This window comes from Myotis yumanensis, unplaced genomic scaffold, assembly GCF_028538775.1.
Source record: "Myotis yumanensis isolate MYYU_CA2020_CCGP unplaced genomic scaffold, mMyoYum1.0.hap1 SCAF_10, whole genome shotgun sequence".
Lineage (NCBI taxonomy): Eukaryota > Metazoa > Chordata > Mammalia > Chiroptera > Vespertilionidae > Myotis > Myotis yumanensis.
Window position 1 is genome coordinate 63245375 of NW_027223761.1, and position 13464 is coordinate 63258838.

Sequence of the window (13464 nt, forward strand, 5' to 3'; positions counted from 1 at the left end):
AAAAATTGTGTACATGTTTATTAGAAAAGCAAGGGTTTTTTTTTGTTTATTTTACTTCCATTTCTTTCTTGTTTTTAAAACTTCTAACGTGTTTTGTATTCTCTTTTTTTAAAAATTCTTTATTGTTGAAAGTATTACATATATCCCCTTTTCCCCCCATTGACCTCTCCCAGCCTGCCCCGGCCACCCCCCAGGCCTTCACCACCCTGTTATCTTTATCCATGGGTTATGCATATATGTATACAAGTTCATTGGTTGATCTCTTCCCACCCACCTACCCACCCTCCCCTGCCTTCCCTCTGAGGTTTGACAGTCTGTTCAATGTTCTATGTTTCTGGATCTATTTTTGCTCATCAGTTTATGTTGTCCGTTTCTTGAATAATAAAAAACCTCAGTTAAAAATAAAAACAAAAAACTCACCATTTTCCCACTGGATTTCATTTCTGAAACACTCATTGTAAATGTTTTGCTTCCTTTATCGTATGTACAATAATGTTTAATCCATGTAAAACCAAGTGGTCCTAATGCAAGGAAACAAACGTCACAGACTGTTAATAAATGACTAGTTTTCCCATTTGTACAGTTTTGCTTTTTTTAAAATATATGTTTATTGATTTCAGAGGGGAAGGGAGAGGGAGAGAGAGAGAAAGAAACATCAATGATGAGAAAGAATCATTAGTTGGCTGCCTCTTGCATGCCCCACACTGGGGATCGAGCCCACAACCCGGCATGTGCCCTTGACTGGGACTCGAATTGCGACCTCCTGGTTCACAGGTGACGCTCAACCACTGAGTCACACCGGCTGGGCTGTTCAGTTTTTGATGCTACAATAAACAATTGAGCATTTCCACAGACCATGTAAGTTTACTGAATTAGCATGAGAAGGGCAAGTATGGAGAAAGAGTGGTATGGGGTAGTGTCTTGGAATTGAGCCACTTGAAGCTGTGGCCTTACTTGAAGCTTTGACTATAAACTCAAGAGTTCCTTTAGATCTGAACTTCAGTTGTCTCATGTGTAAAAGTGGTACTTATATCCCATAGAAGTAGGAAGCATGAGGGGTAACAGTCTGAGTTACTATCGCTGGTCTCCTTCTTGCCCTCTGTTCCTGAAACTGCTAAAAATTTAGCAACATCATGTCACCCCTCTGTGCGAAACCCTCTAGTTCTAATCAAACCCCTATCACTCCAGAGAAACAGCAAAGATCCCGTGACGTCCCACAAGGCCCCTCCCTAGGGCTCTCACCTCACATCTTACTACCCTTTGCTTCATGCACTCCGCTCCAGCTACACTGGCCCTTTGCTGATCCCTAAACACAGCGAATGCACTTCTACTCAGGGCATCTGAAGCAGCCTGCACGCCTCTTCCCCCAGACATCGGCATGGCCTGCACTGTCGCCTCCTTCAGGGCTTTTCCTAAATGTCTTCGCCCTAGTACTGCCTTTCCTGAGACAGCTCACATAGCAACACCCTCACCTGGTATTTCTTGCTATACTTTCTTCTTAGAAGCTATCACTAAATTCTACTGATGCATCCTACTTATTGCTCGTCTCTGCCATTTAGACCCTAATTCTCTAGGAGCAGGAAAGCGTGATGTTCTGCTGACTGGTACATTCTTAATCCGTAGAACAGGGCCAGATACATAGTTGTCACTCAATAAATATTTGACAAGTGAAGGAAAAGGGAAGAATCACTCATCTTTCTTTAAGACTTTATTGACCTTAGAGTTATTTCCTCTTACCACTAATCTGAAAAGAAAAAAGTGAATTTAAATAGCTTCTTAAAATGAAAATGTTTCATTCACTATGTATAGTATAAGTTTTATATGGATAGTGCTCCCTTTCCCCCCATAAATACCGTGCAACCCTTTCCCACAGCACTCCCCTTACAGTCGTATATTCTCTCCTTAAGGAATGAACGGCCGCTGGTTGGCCAGGGTGGAGGGATGCATTGTGACCAAGGTAGGGGACCTTCAGTTTCCACACAGGGAAGCCAACTGTCCTGGATCCAAATGTCACAGTGGCCGAGGGCCTTGAAGATGGAGCTTGTTTTCTAGGCAGCTTCTATCCTGCTTAACACCTGGGTCTTTCTAGCAACAATTATGTACAATATTATTGCTGCCGTGGTCTCATAACCATATATTCAGAAGTAAGAAATGTGAACGTGAAAGTGCATCTCTTGAGGAAAGTGTTTCATGAGCCATTTGAATTTATTTTTTCCGCAATAATAGTGCCCTGGGTGCCGTGTGGCATTAATGCTTAAACTGCTCCAGATTTTAAAAAGATGGGGTTTGGCGTACACTTTGTCATCACAAAAGGTTTTTGCAATTAACTTCAATTCTGTTTGGGGAACATTTTACACTATAATACTTAACAATACTTGTTGATAATTCTGTTCCGTGTGGTGTAAACCACTTAAAGGCTTAGAGCTGATTAGCGGGAAGTGGCTGGATGGAAATCCTTACAGTGACTTTACTACTCAGCGATGTAGGAAGCAGTATTAGCCATCATGGATGGCCACAGTGATGCTCTGATGACATTTTAGATCTCGGTTTCGTTTTTCTTTCCTGCCTCCACCATAAGTGCAGCATCACAAGCATTTGTAATCTTCAGGTCTGCTGCACACACGTGCTGCTTCCTCTAAGGTCTGCCTGGCACTGGGCCCAGGCAGATGTTGTTACACCAGCAATTCTGAAGTCCTTAAAAAACAGTCTTGGAAAATAAAAATTTATTATAGCTCTAAAGTAGCAAAATAAAACAAGTTTAATTATCTTACCCAGTCATCATGTGAGGTTGCCCAGATGATGCTTACAAAATGGGAGGAAATGAACATTTATGGAATACCTTTTAAGTGCCAAAATTCAACCTAAGAACTTTTTAAGTGATACTTTATAATGCCATTTTACATATAAGGAAACAGAGCATTAGAACTGCAGATGGTACTATTTCCTTCATCAATAAGGCATGCGATGGGAGTTGTTCTTTTTAGGGAATACTACCTCTCAAGAGTTATTTTAAGAATTATAAATGAGATAAATGTAAATTGCACAGAGCAGTAAGAGCTCCTGGTATGCATAGTGGTAGTATTATGCACCACCGCTGATAATAGGGACATTTTACATACATTATCTCCAATTCCTGCAACACCCTTACAAGATAAGTATAAATCTCCCTCTTTTACAAATGAGGAGACTGAGCTCAGAAAGCTGTCCGCCCAGCACCTCCCAGTTAACAGGGGGCAGGCACGGCATTCTGGCGCAGTTCTGTCTGACTCTGGAGCCCAGGCTATCCTCAAGCCTATTAGAATGCAATGTAATGTGTGCCTAGAGGTGGGTAACATAGCAACCGAGCTCTGTGCCCTGACTGCAATGATCTGCCTCTGCCCCACTGCGGCCACCTCCATTTGTCACTCCATTTACAGCTCTGATAGCTGCTATTGATCACTGGCTGCTGACTGCGTGAGTTTGCCTTATGCCTTCCACTACAGAATAAACGCCCAGAAGCCATTTCTTCATCTCATTTTCTGTTCCCCACAGGACTTATCCTCTGTGATAGCAACAGCCCAATTGATATGTCTTCGTGGACTGGTCGAATTTTTGTATTATAAATGCTTTCAAAGATTCCCAGTGAAAAGGGGCTTTGAATATTTGTCCCTTGTGTAAAAATAATTTCAAAGGTGTATAAATCCATGATTTTTTCTTTTTAAATCCCCAGGTAAGGGGGAGGAGGAAAGATGGTCAATGGGAAAAGGAAAGAGAGAGGGATTATATCAGGGTTGGAGAGCACTTCTGAAGGTTGAGTGTGGTGACGGTATCACAGGTGCATACTTAGGGCAAAACCCTTCTAACTGTACATTTTAAGTATGTGCGATTTAGTATATGTCAATTGTACCTCACTAAAGCTGTACAAATAATGCAGGGGATACTGAGAAAATCGAGAGAGAAAGTGTCTCGGGGGCAAGAAGGCAACATAAAAAAGGAGGATGCCAAACAGAGAGGGCGAGTCTGCCTGTTAGAGCCTCGAATGCCACAGTCCTTAGGGGCCTTCCCAGGAGGGGCACTAGAGTTATCATTTCAATATCTGAAAACAGACTTGTCAAAGTAGACAGTTATGAGACACACTCCCAGAACCCAGTTCCCCTGAGCCAGCAGCCCTCTACCATCTAGTCTGCACAGCAATAAATGTGGGCCACGTCCGTCAGATCAAATCGTTATTTTCTTATGCTACCAGCCAACCACTGAGCATTACCTGAGCATGTCAAATACTCATTGGGTTGCATTTTAGTGATCATGTTGCTCTGCGTCGAAACGCTTACACCCGACCTGATATCTCCAACTTCCCCATCTCAAACCCTTTAATATCTTACTAACCAAAACAATTCCCTCACTCTCTTGTGTACTGACAGGGAGACTTCAGAGCAGTGCCATTTCATGTGGTTGGTGGGTCCCAATACATGTGAAAAATACAGAAAGCATAAATAAGCATTTCATTTTTCTTTTTCTTCTTCTTTTTTTTTTTTTTTTTTTACAGCAATTTGAAATTGCAAAATGCAAGCACATGCTTTTGTGTTTTACAAAGACATTGGCCCATGGTGGATTGAAAAAAAAAATTGTTCCTTCAACACGAAGAGTATGAGAATGGTGCTTTAGGGCATGTGTGATTTGAAATAGAGTTAATTTAGCCAGACTGGTCCCACTTAGTGACAAGTGTCATTCAGAAAGGATCCTCGTTAAACAACTCTGAGTGGCTTTTTATTTCTTTTTGTGAGATAAACTTTCTTAGTGTGAGGCAATTATCATCATGCTCTATTGGGTCTGATGCTTATTTCCTAACCTCAAGAAGCAAAGGGTGCAGTGTGACATTACACAGTTGCCAGTTTTATTCCTGGAAACTGAGAAAAACACAGAAGTCAATGAAATGATGCGGTTGGAAGGGAACACTTATCACAGTCACCGGGATGATTCATCCTGAAAAAGTCTTTGATTTTCAACTTTCCACCAAACTTTAAATTGAGATTAGATATCACAATAAATTCCAAAACTGAATTTATGTTGCCCCATCATTATTAGCAAAAGGTTATAAGTTCCAAGTTCAACAATATAAACTTAGAGATGCTGGTGATGAGATGTGAAAAAGCTTCCTTTCTGTGGTGGTGATGGTGGCTGAGCTGACTAAATACCATAAACTGGAAGGGATTTCCATCTCTACTTAAAGGAACACTAACCGAGTCGCACCTCATGGAAACGGAACGTTAACCATGGAGACATTAGGTTGTGTTTTTGTGACTCACGTTTCTCCTGGACGTAAAGGTAGCCTTCCATCGTCCACTGGCTGGGTGGTCTGTAATCTTGGTTGGCAGATTTCATCCTTTGCATCAACCGCTCTACCTCTTGTCGAGTACTTTCAAAGTTATTCCTTGTCTTGAGTAAATAAAAATAACAGATTCAGTCTTTCCTACCTGTTTTGAGGAACTCAGAACCAAAAGTTTCAAAACTGCAAATTATGCAAAGGGTAACCTCAATTCTCTCAGCACTCCTCACCCACCTCCATGACACGCTATGTTGAGTCCTACGGCTGATGTTGAATGGCTTTAGTGAAACTTCTGCATGTTTCTCAATCTCAATCTGTGTGTATATGTGTGTATGTGTGCGCACGCGCGTGTGTGTGTGTCTGCGCACATGCATGCTGTATGTTTCTTCCCATTTCCCACTCTAATATTATTACTTAGTGGCCAATGATAGCATTTTAAATTATGTAATATTTACTCAATATAATTTTACAACACTAATGCCTAAGGTTAAAAAGCAGATACATAGGGACTTATATTTTTTTTTGGCGGGGGGGGGGGGGGGAATAAAAACAAATTAAATTCACATGTTATTAAATATGTAGCACTTATTGAAAATAAAGTTCATTGCCCTTGTTTCAATACTTTTGAAGAAACATTGCTTAGCTTGGTTTCCAGAAATCCCAACATAGTTATCATGAGGTCAGTATATAAACTAACTCATAAAAAAGGATAGGTGTGCAAGAAATAGTTTATTCACATTACGGCAAATTTACTTAAGGTAAAATATGTTTTGTAATCAAGCCACACTATCTTAACAATACACATTTAGAAACATAAAAATCATCACTGTCTAACTTAAGACTTTGTTATGGCCCGTAATAAAATAACTGAATTTTCTTAATTGCCACTTTTGCTACTTTTCTCTTTCCAACATAAGGATCACAATTTTTTTCCTATTCCTTACCTGTTGCCAAGTCCCAGGAACCTTAATTAATCACACTTAATATGAAGATAAGTCATAAAAATACTTTAACTATAATAATTGTCTCTTTTAATATTTACTGAAAAAGCCCAAATGCATTCCATATTGAAAACCAATGGAATGAATTGCATATGAAATCAATTCTGCAAGAAAATCTAGGTTAAATAAAAAGCTAAAACTCAAAACACAAGTAGAATAAATCCAATCCAATTACATATTGCTCCTGGGGCCCCCCAACTCAATAGCTCTATTTATTGGACATATTCACAATGGCAAAACTCAGATACACAGTGAAGGCCAAGTTTTTTACTGAAAATTCAGTGAGAGCTTTCCGATTTATTTTAGCTACAGAGTACTAGACAGGGTTTTAGAAATAACTTCTCACTTATACAAAACCCTGAACAACTGGAAGGTCATTATTTGTCAGGCTTTGGCAATAAGAAAATGTATTAGCTAATTTTTTAATGGGGTGTTCAGCAGCTATGTAATTATATAACTATGTAATCAGATATCAAAAGGATTGATTAGACACCTTTACAAGAATAAAGCCTGACAGAAATAGATAAGATGTTTGTAAATAATTCTTACTTAAGCTTTAAAAACAGCTGCTTTTGAATATGTCAAACCATGTTCAAATTTATTATTTGAATGTAATAAACATCAGATATATTATATGTAACTTCATACATGGATGGGGCATCAGAATGCCACAGTACAACCTTCGTTTCATAAATAAATGCTGCCCTCTCAGAACACTGGGTATAGGCAAAAGTTTCCAAATGTCCAGGCGTCTACATCTCGGCAGTATTTATTTTATAATAAATATTTCCTTGTATACATTTTCCTAATATTAAGATTGGCTCTTTCCTGCTGTACTTTCAACCAGCAGCTAGAAATCAAAACATTTTAAAATAAATTTTAGATAGTGGCTTTTCTAAATCAATGAGGTTTTACTGTAGTCGATAAGGTTTGGAAAGACTCCCCAGTTTGGCCTGGTTTGAACCTAGTTGCGCTACGATCATCCGATTCACTAAGGAGGCCGTGAGAACAGGTACAGCCTTACATTCTGCAAGTTGAACTGCAGCTGTTGTTTATATGGTGCAAATTCCTGGGCGAGTTCATATCCCTCGTGGTAAAAAGTAAACAAACCCTGAAGGAACGACAGAAGCTGGAAAAATAAAAAGATAAAAAAGGAAGCATGTAAACGTGTTTTAAAAAACATGGACATCCAACATAATAAACTGGGGAAATGTCATTTCATTCTAAACCCGCAGCTAATAAGTTTTCAATCTCTTTGGCAAAGCCCGCACTAAAATTACGGATGCGAAACAGAACCCACAGAAGCCAATTTTTAATTCCTTTTTAGTAGACAGTGATTTAATTTTTTAGTCTTGTCAGGGACAGCTGTCATATTAACTACTCGCATATTCAAATGCATTGACCATCGCGGAGAGACCATTAATGGGGAGAAAAACCAAAGACACGTAGCTCCTGCCCCAGAAGAGCTTCTAACCGGAGCGGGGAGGTAAGACACGCAGATGTGAGGAAGACCAAAGCAGTGAGTTACAGAGACACCCAACAGGAGTTAGGGTTTGGCCAGATGAAATGAAGGAAAAATTCACAAGGTGGCAGTACTGACCTGGGTATTGAACAGACATTTTCGCAAGGAGTAGGAAGAAGGCAAACCAGGGAAGAGGGGAGCAAACGCAGGGAGACAGATACAAATCTTTCATATAAAAATTAAAGAAAAATCCTCTCTAGCAAAGCACAATTCCTATGATCCTAGCCTTCTTATGTGCTTATTTACGATGTTCTTATTCTTGCAGTAAGAGTGGCTCTCCATGCAATTACAGGACACAATTGTTGATAAGTTATAACTGGAAAATAATTCAATTTTTTTTTCATTTAATTCACTGCTTTCCCCCACTCCCCACGCCCCCAGACTTGTCCACCAATTCAATCTCTTCCTCAGCTTCTTCTAACAATAAAATTGAAAATATTTTTGAAGCCCCAGCCAGGTAGCTCAGTTGGTTAGAGCATCATCCCCATATGCCAAGGTTGCGGGTTAGATGCGAGGTCAGAGCACATATAAGAAGCAGCCATACAAGAATACATCAATAAGTGAAACAACAAATCCATGTTCCTCTCTCTCTCTCTCTCTCCCTCCCTCCCTCCCTCCCTCCCTCCCTCTCTCCCTTCCTCCCCTCCTCTTTATCAATAAATAAAATAAAATAATAAAAAAATAAAAAAATATTTAATCAATAAATAAAATATTTTTGAAAAATTAAAAATATTTTTGAGAAGTGACTAATGATTTTCTAATTCAAATAGCATAGTATGTCTGTAAGTTATTATTTTAAATTGAGGAAAAAACAATTTTACATCAACTGAAAATTAACAAAACTAAATACTCAATAGATCATCCTTTATTAAAGAGTTGATATAATATTTCTCAAATTAACCAGTAACTTAAAAAGAACTGTAACTTATGAAATGGGACTACAAAATACCTTTAATTAATTGGGGCTTGGATGTGTAGGTTTACAGGTTTTTAGAGACAAAATAAGAAAATACTTTTGAGGTATAAAGAAAACACTGGTGTTCTAAATATCCAAATAATAGGTAATGAAGTTGTTAAAAGGAGTGTTGCTTCATGTTTTATAATTAGTCCAAATTTAAACTGTCTTATGAACTGAATGCAACACAATGAAAATGCTATTCTAATATTATCCTAAGGACAAAGAATTCAATTAAACATAAAAAAGATACTTTAAGAATATCTGCAATAAATTTTCCTATAGAACACCCAATTCCCCAATATCCATCTAAATAAATAAGTCTTTTGGCATCTTCTAGCAGATTTCAGATGCACTACATAGCAGATAATTATATTTTAATCTTACAATACATGCGTAACACCCACGAGGGAATGTACAATCCTTAGGAAAGTACAGAAAAATTATATTCAAAGAACCACCCACCTTTTCCTTTTGTTTCATATCTACTTTGGAAATAGGTTTGGAGAAAGTATAACCAAGGCAGCATGCATGAAATAACTGCCTCTAGATGGTAGCAAAATTAAAAGTTTTTTTAGGTTTGAATATATACTAGCTCATTTTATCTGAAACAAATTCCATGATGCTAAAGTAAGGGAACTTTATAAGACAGCCTGAATCTTTAAGAATTGCATTTCCCACATGTCATTTTCTTTGTTCAATCTGCCTGAATGGGTACAGTTGTATGGAAAAGGCTACTGTGTCTCAGCTTGCCTTAAACTAATCCTGACCTTTAATATAATAAAAATAACAACAACAACAACAACAACAACTACAAACGACTAGACAGATTAGGTTTTAATATTAAGAAAGTCACTTTTATCATCAGGAAAAAGTCAAGTAGCACTTTATTATTCCCAAGAATTTTAGAATCAAATTAGATTTTGTCATTCCAGTAACCTGACCAAATGTGGAAATTGATACTGCATTACATAAATAAGTAATCATTTAGAAAAACCCTTTACAACTCAGCAAAGGAATGAATATTCAAAATTTTCCAGTCCATTAATCATCAGGTTTCAAGCCTTAAGGGCTCAGAGTTGCCAGTGATACTGTGAATGGCAGAGAAAAGTGAGAAAAGGGGTTGGGAAAGGAGGAACTCCAAAGCAACCGATACGGTAATTCCAGATGACTGTTGCCCAAACTGAGCAGAATAAGTGGGATGTAAAGGCTCTTATACTGATGTGATTCATTCTTTATCTCCTAAGAAATTAGTCACCTAAAAGCCCAACAAATCCACTAACACACACACACACACACACACACACACACACACTTATTATATACTAGAACTAATAAGTTCAGCAAAGTTGCAGGATACAAAACTAATATACAAAAATCAACTATATTTGTATACACTTGCAATGAATAACCTGAAAATGCAATTTAAAAACAATCCCATTCACAATAGCTTCAAAAAGAATAAAATACTTAGGAATAAATTCTTTAAAAAGAAGTACAAAATTTATAATTTGCAAAGTACAAAATGCTGTTGGAAGGTCTTAAAGAAGGTCTATATAAAAGGAAAATATTTCATGTTCATGGATGGGAAGACAATATTGTTAAGACGGCAATACTCCCCAAATTGATGTGCAGATGTAATGAAATCCCTATCAGAAGCCCAGCTGACTTCTTTATAATAATGAATAAGCTGAGTCTAAAATTCATATGGAATAGCAACAAACCTAAATCAGTCAAACTAATGTTGAAAAGATGAAAAAAGTAGTTTATTTCCGAACTTAATGCAATGCAATAGTAATCAACTGTGCGATACTAGCTCAATGACTCCTATAAACAATGAAAGAGAACTGAAAGAGAGTCTAGAAATAAACCCACATATCTATGGTGAACTTATTTTCAACAAGGGTACCAAGATGATAAAATGAATCAAGAATAGTCTTTTCAATCAGTGATTCTTGGACCACTGAAAGACAAATGTAAAAGAATGAAATTGAATGCCTACCTCACACCATCAATCAACATGAACTAAAAATGGGCACAATGTATGCATGCTATGTGAATTACATCCCAATAATACTGTTGTAAAATAAAATAAAAATAAACACTTCCCATACGCAAAGCACCGGCATGCTCTAGAAGAAATAAAAATCGTATGTATTCCTCTACATTTGCCCACCGAAACTCCTGAGAAGATTGGGAAAGTAGGGCAAGGCAAGGAGGCATCAATTCTCACAAGTGCCAGGCCTTTAAAGCCTACAGCCTCCGCTGTTCCTTACTTGGAGGAAACTTAGAGGGAAATATCTTAAAGGATAGCCTCAAAACGACTATGAAGTATTTTAACTCTAACACATATATATTCAGAGGAGTTTATTGAGAAGAAATGAGGGGGTATCAAAACCTAACCAAATAAATGAGGAATGTGATGAGAAAAGAGGGCCACGGGTAGAAAGAGGTTGGTCAGCTGTGGCCTGGGCTGACAGCGTGTACAGCAGGATGATGAAAGAAGGACGGAAGAACAAATGAATAGACAGAGATGTAATTGATTCAATTCAATTTAAAAAGCTAAAACTCTGAAGTTGTGGCACTATAACACTGCCTCGGCAGTGAAGAACCACTGGAGTTCCTGAAGGCGGATTTCTACACATTCAAAGGGATGGCATTCAGATGAAGTGGCCGGACAGAACCTTCTGTGGGAAAGGGACAGAAGCACTGAGCAATAAAGTCAGCTTATCTCTTTGGATCAATAGGAATGAAGGAGGCAATGCAGGCAACAAGGTAATTAAAGCCCCGCTGAAGCTACGTTCGGACCAAGCCTTCCCAGGATGGATTTCTGAAATGACGTTCAAAGGGATGAGTCAGCCAAACAAATAGAATGTATTTTTCTTACTTTTACAAAATTCTATTAACTGTCTAACTACTACTGTAAATTGCAGATGTTTTAATAACAGGACCTAGAACCAAATAAATGGGCCAGCACAGATTTTATTTTAAGGTATATGACCTAAAGAGAGATTTGTTGTTTCATTTTTATACGATGAATGCTCTTAGATTTTCAGCAGGATCGAAATTTAACCTTTAGTCCTACAGAGCTTTTTAAAAAATGACATTGTCTAATTTGCTCACTTCGATTTACTTTTAAATTAAATTTTCTATATGAAAGCTATCCAATCATATTGAAAAAGAACACAAAAAGATTTAACTTTCAAACCTGCAGATGTAATTCATTGTTTAAAAATATGTAAATGTCCCCTTTTTTCCATGTTTGGGCATTTCCCCTGAGCTTTTCCTTGAAATAATGACCCTGTATGAATATTTATTTCTGATACCACCTATATGTTCTGCAGAAGTTTTATCACAAGTAGTGGGGTCTTGATATTAATTGAAACAGTGTAAAATAATCTCAAATGTTCATCATAAAGAAGTTATTTAATGCATATCACCAGGAGTATTTATATTATCTACTTGTTACCTTACAATCTCTGAGATAAGACACATCCCAGGGGTATTTTGCTTTATTCTAATCCTTGATAAATAAATCTGGGCTAACGGGAATAGATTGCTAGATTTGTGCAATGTGAACAGTGATGCAACAGGAATTGGATTTCTGCAGAACAAAAACTGCAAAGATATTGAAGTATCCTCATGTGTTTTTACGTCCGTCGCTCCTGGGAGCTTTGTTTTTGAAATTTTAAAAACTCTTTTCCTCCAAATTAATTTGTAAATGCACAACCTAAAGAGCAAATGCCCATGTTTCATTGCTCCCAATCCTATTCTTCTCATTATTGAAATGGAAATTAAGTAAAACCCCATGGAAGAGACTTTGCAGCTAGAAATGAAAACGAGACTAAACTGACAGTACTGTTTGGTTTGGCCAGACATTCTAATAGGAAAAACACAGCAGCCAAGAAAATATTTTGGAAGACAGACAGATTTAAACATCGATTTTGATTGTGGTGTCACAGGAAAGGCATGCATTGCAGAAGGCTTCAGACCGTCCCAGTTTGGGAAACGGTAGAGAGAAGGAAGAAAACTCGTTTCAACAGGACAGTTTCCACTCCTCTTCGTGTATTATGGCAGCAGTTCACAAATTCTTACCATTCCTTCTGTCACCTGTGAACACACGAGCTTACAGCCTTCCCCTTATAGACCTGATGTCACAGGCCAGAATGGTCTAGCTCACTGTTCCCAGACAGGATGGGCCATGAACAGAAGCTCTGAAGGGAAAATGGGCTCCCTGCACGCCCCTCAGAAGCGGGAGAGAGGGACCCGGATGTACAGGGATGACAGCAGGTACAAAGGGGTCACTCCAGGTGAGGAAGAATCGTGCAGCACATGAGCACAGTATGCGAAGGCAATGGGAACGGGAAAGGAAGAAGTATGAAGGAAAACTGTCAGAACGAAGGGGGTACTCCAGCAGTTTACTGTCAAGAAGAGCTAAAATTTGGAAATCCCAAGAGGCCATCCCCCAGGAGGAAGTATTCTAGCGAGTAGAGGGGCTTTCAAAATCCTGGTAGGATTCGGAGGAAGAACTTAGTCAACGAGAAAGGAGTAGTAATGCTAAGTGCTGGTTATTTTCCCAGCCTAGGGGCTGCTAGGCTGACCAGCTACCATGAACCTCAGATGAGCTTCAGAAGGCCGTCGGAGAAAAGTTGAATCAGATCCTCAAAACATCTACTAAACA

General features: G+C 38.3%; 1 protein-coding gene across 4 annotated transcripts in view; it reads right to left on the reverse strand.

The window, feature by feature from the left end:
- Positions 1 to 13464, reverse strand: part of ARHGAP42 (Rho GTPase activating protein 42) — a 253909-nt gene that overhangs the window by 48154 nt on the left and 192291 nt on the right. For all 4 annotated transcript variants that reach the window (XM_070425922.1, XM_070425919.1, XM_070425920.1 and 1 more), the window contains 3 exons: positions 7331 to 7435; positions 5286 to 5415; positions 421 to 521 (listed from right to left, as the gene is read on the reverse strand). In XM_070425922.1, coding sequence (XP_070282023.1) covers positions 421 to 521; positions 5286 to 5415; positions 7331 to 7435 — 336 coding nt within the window. The remainder of the gene's footprint in view (positions 1 to 420; positions 522 to 5285; positions 5416 to 7330; positions 7436 to 13464) is intronic.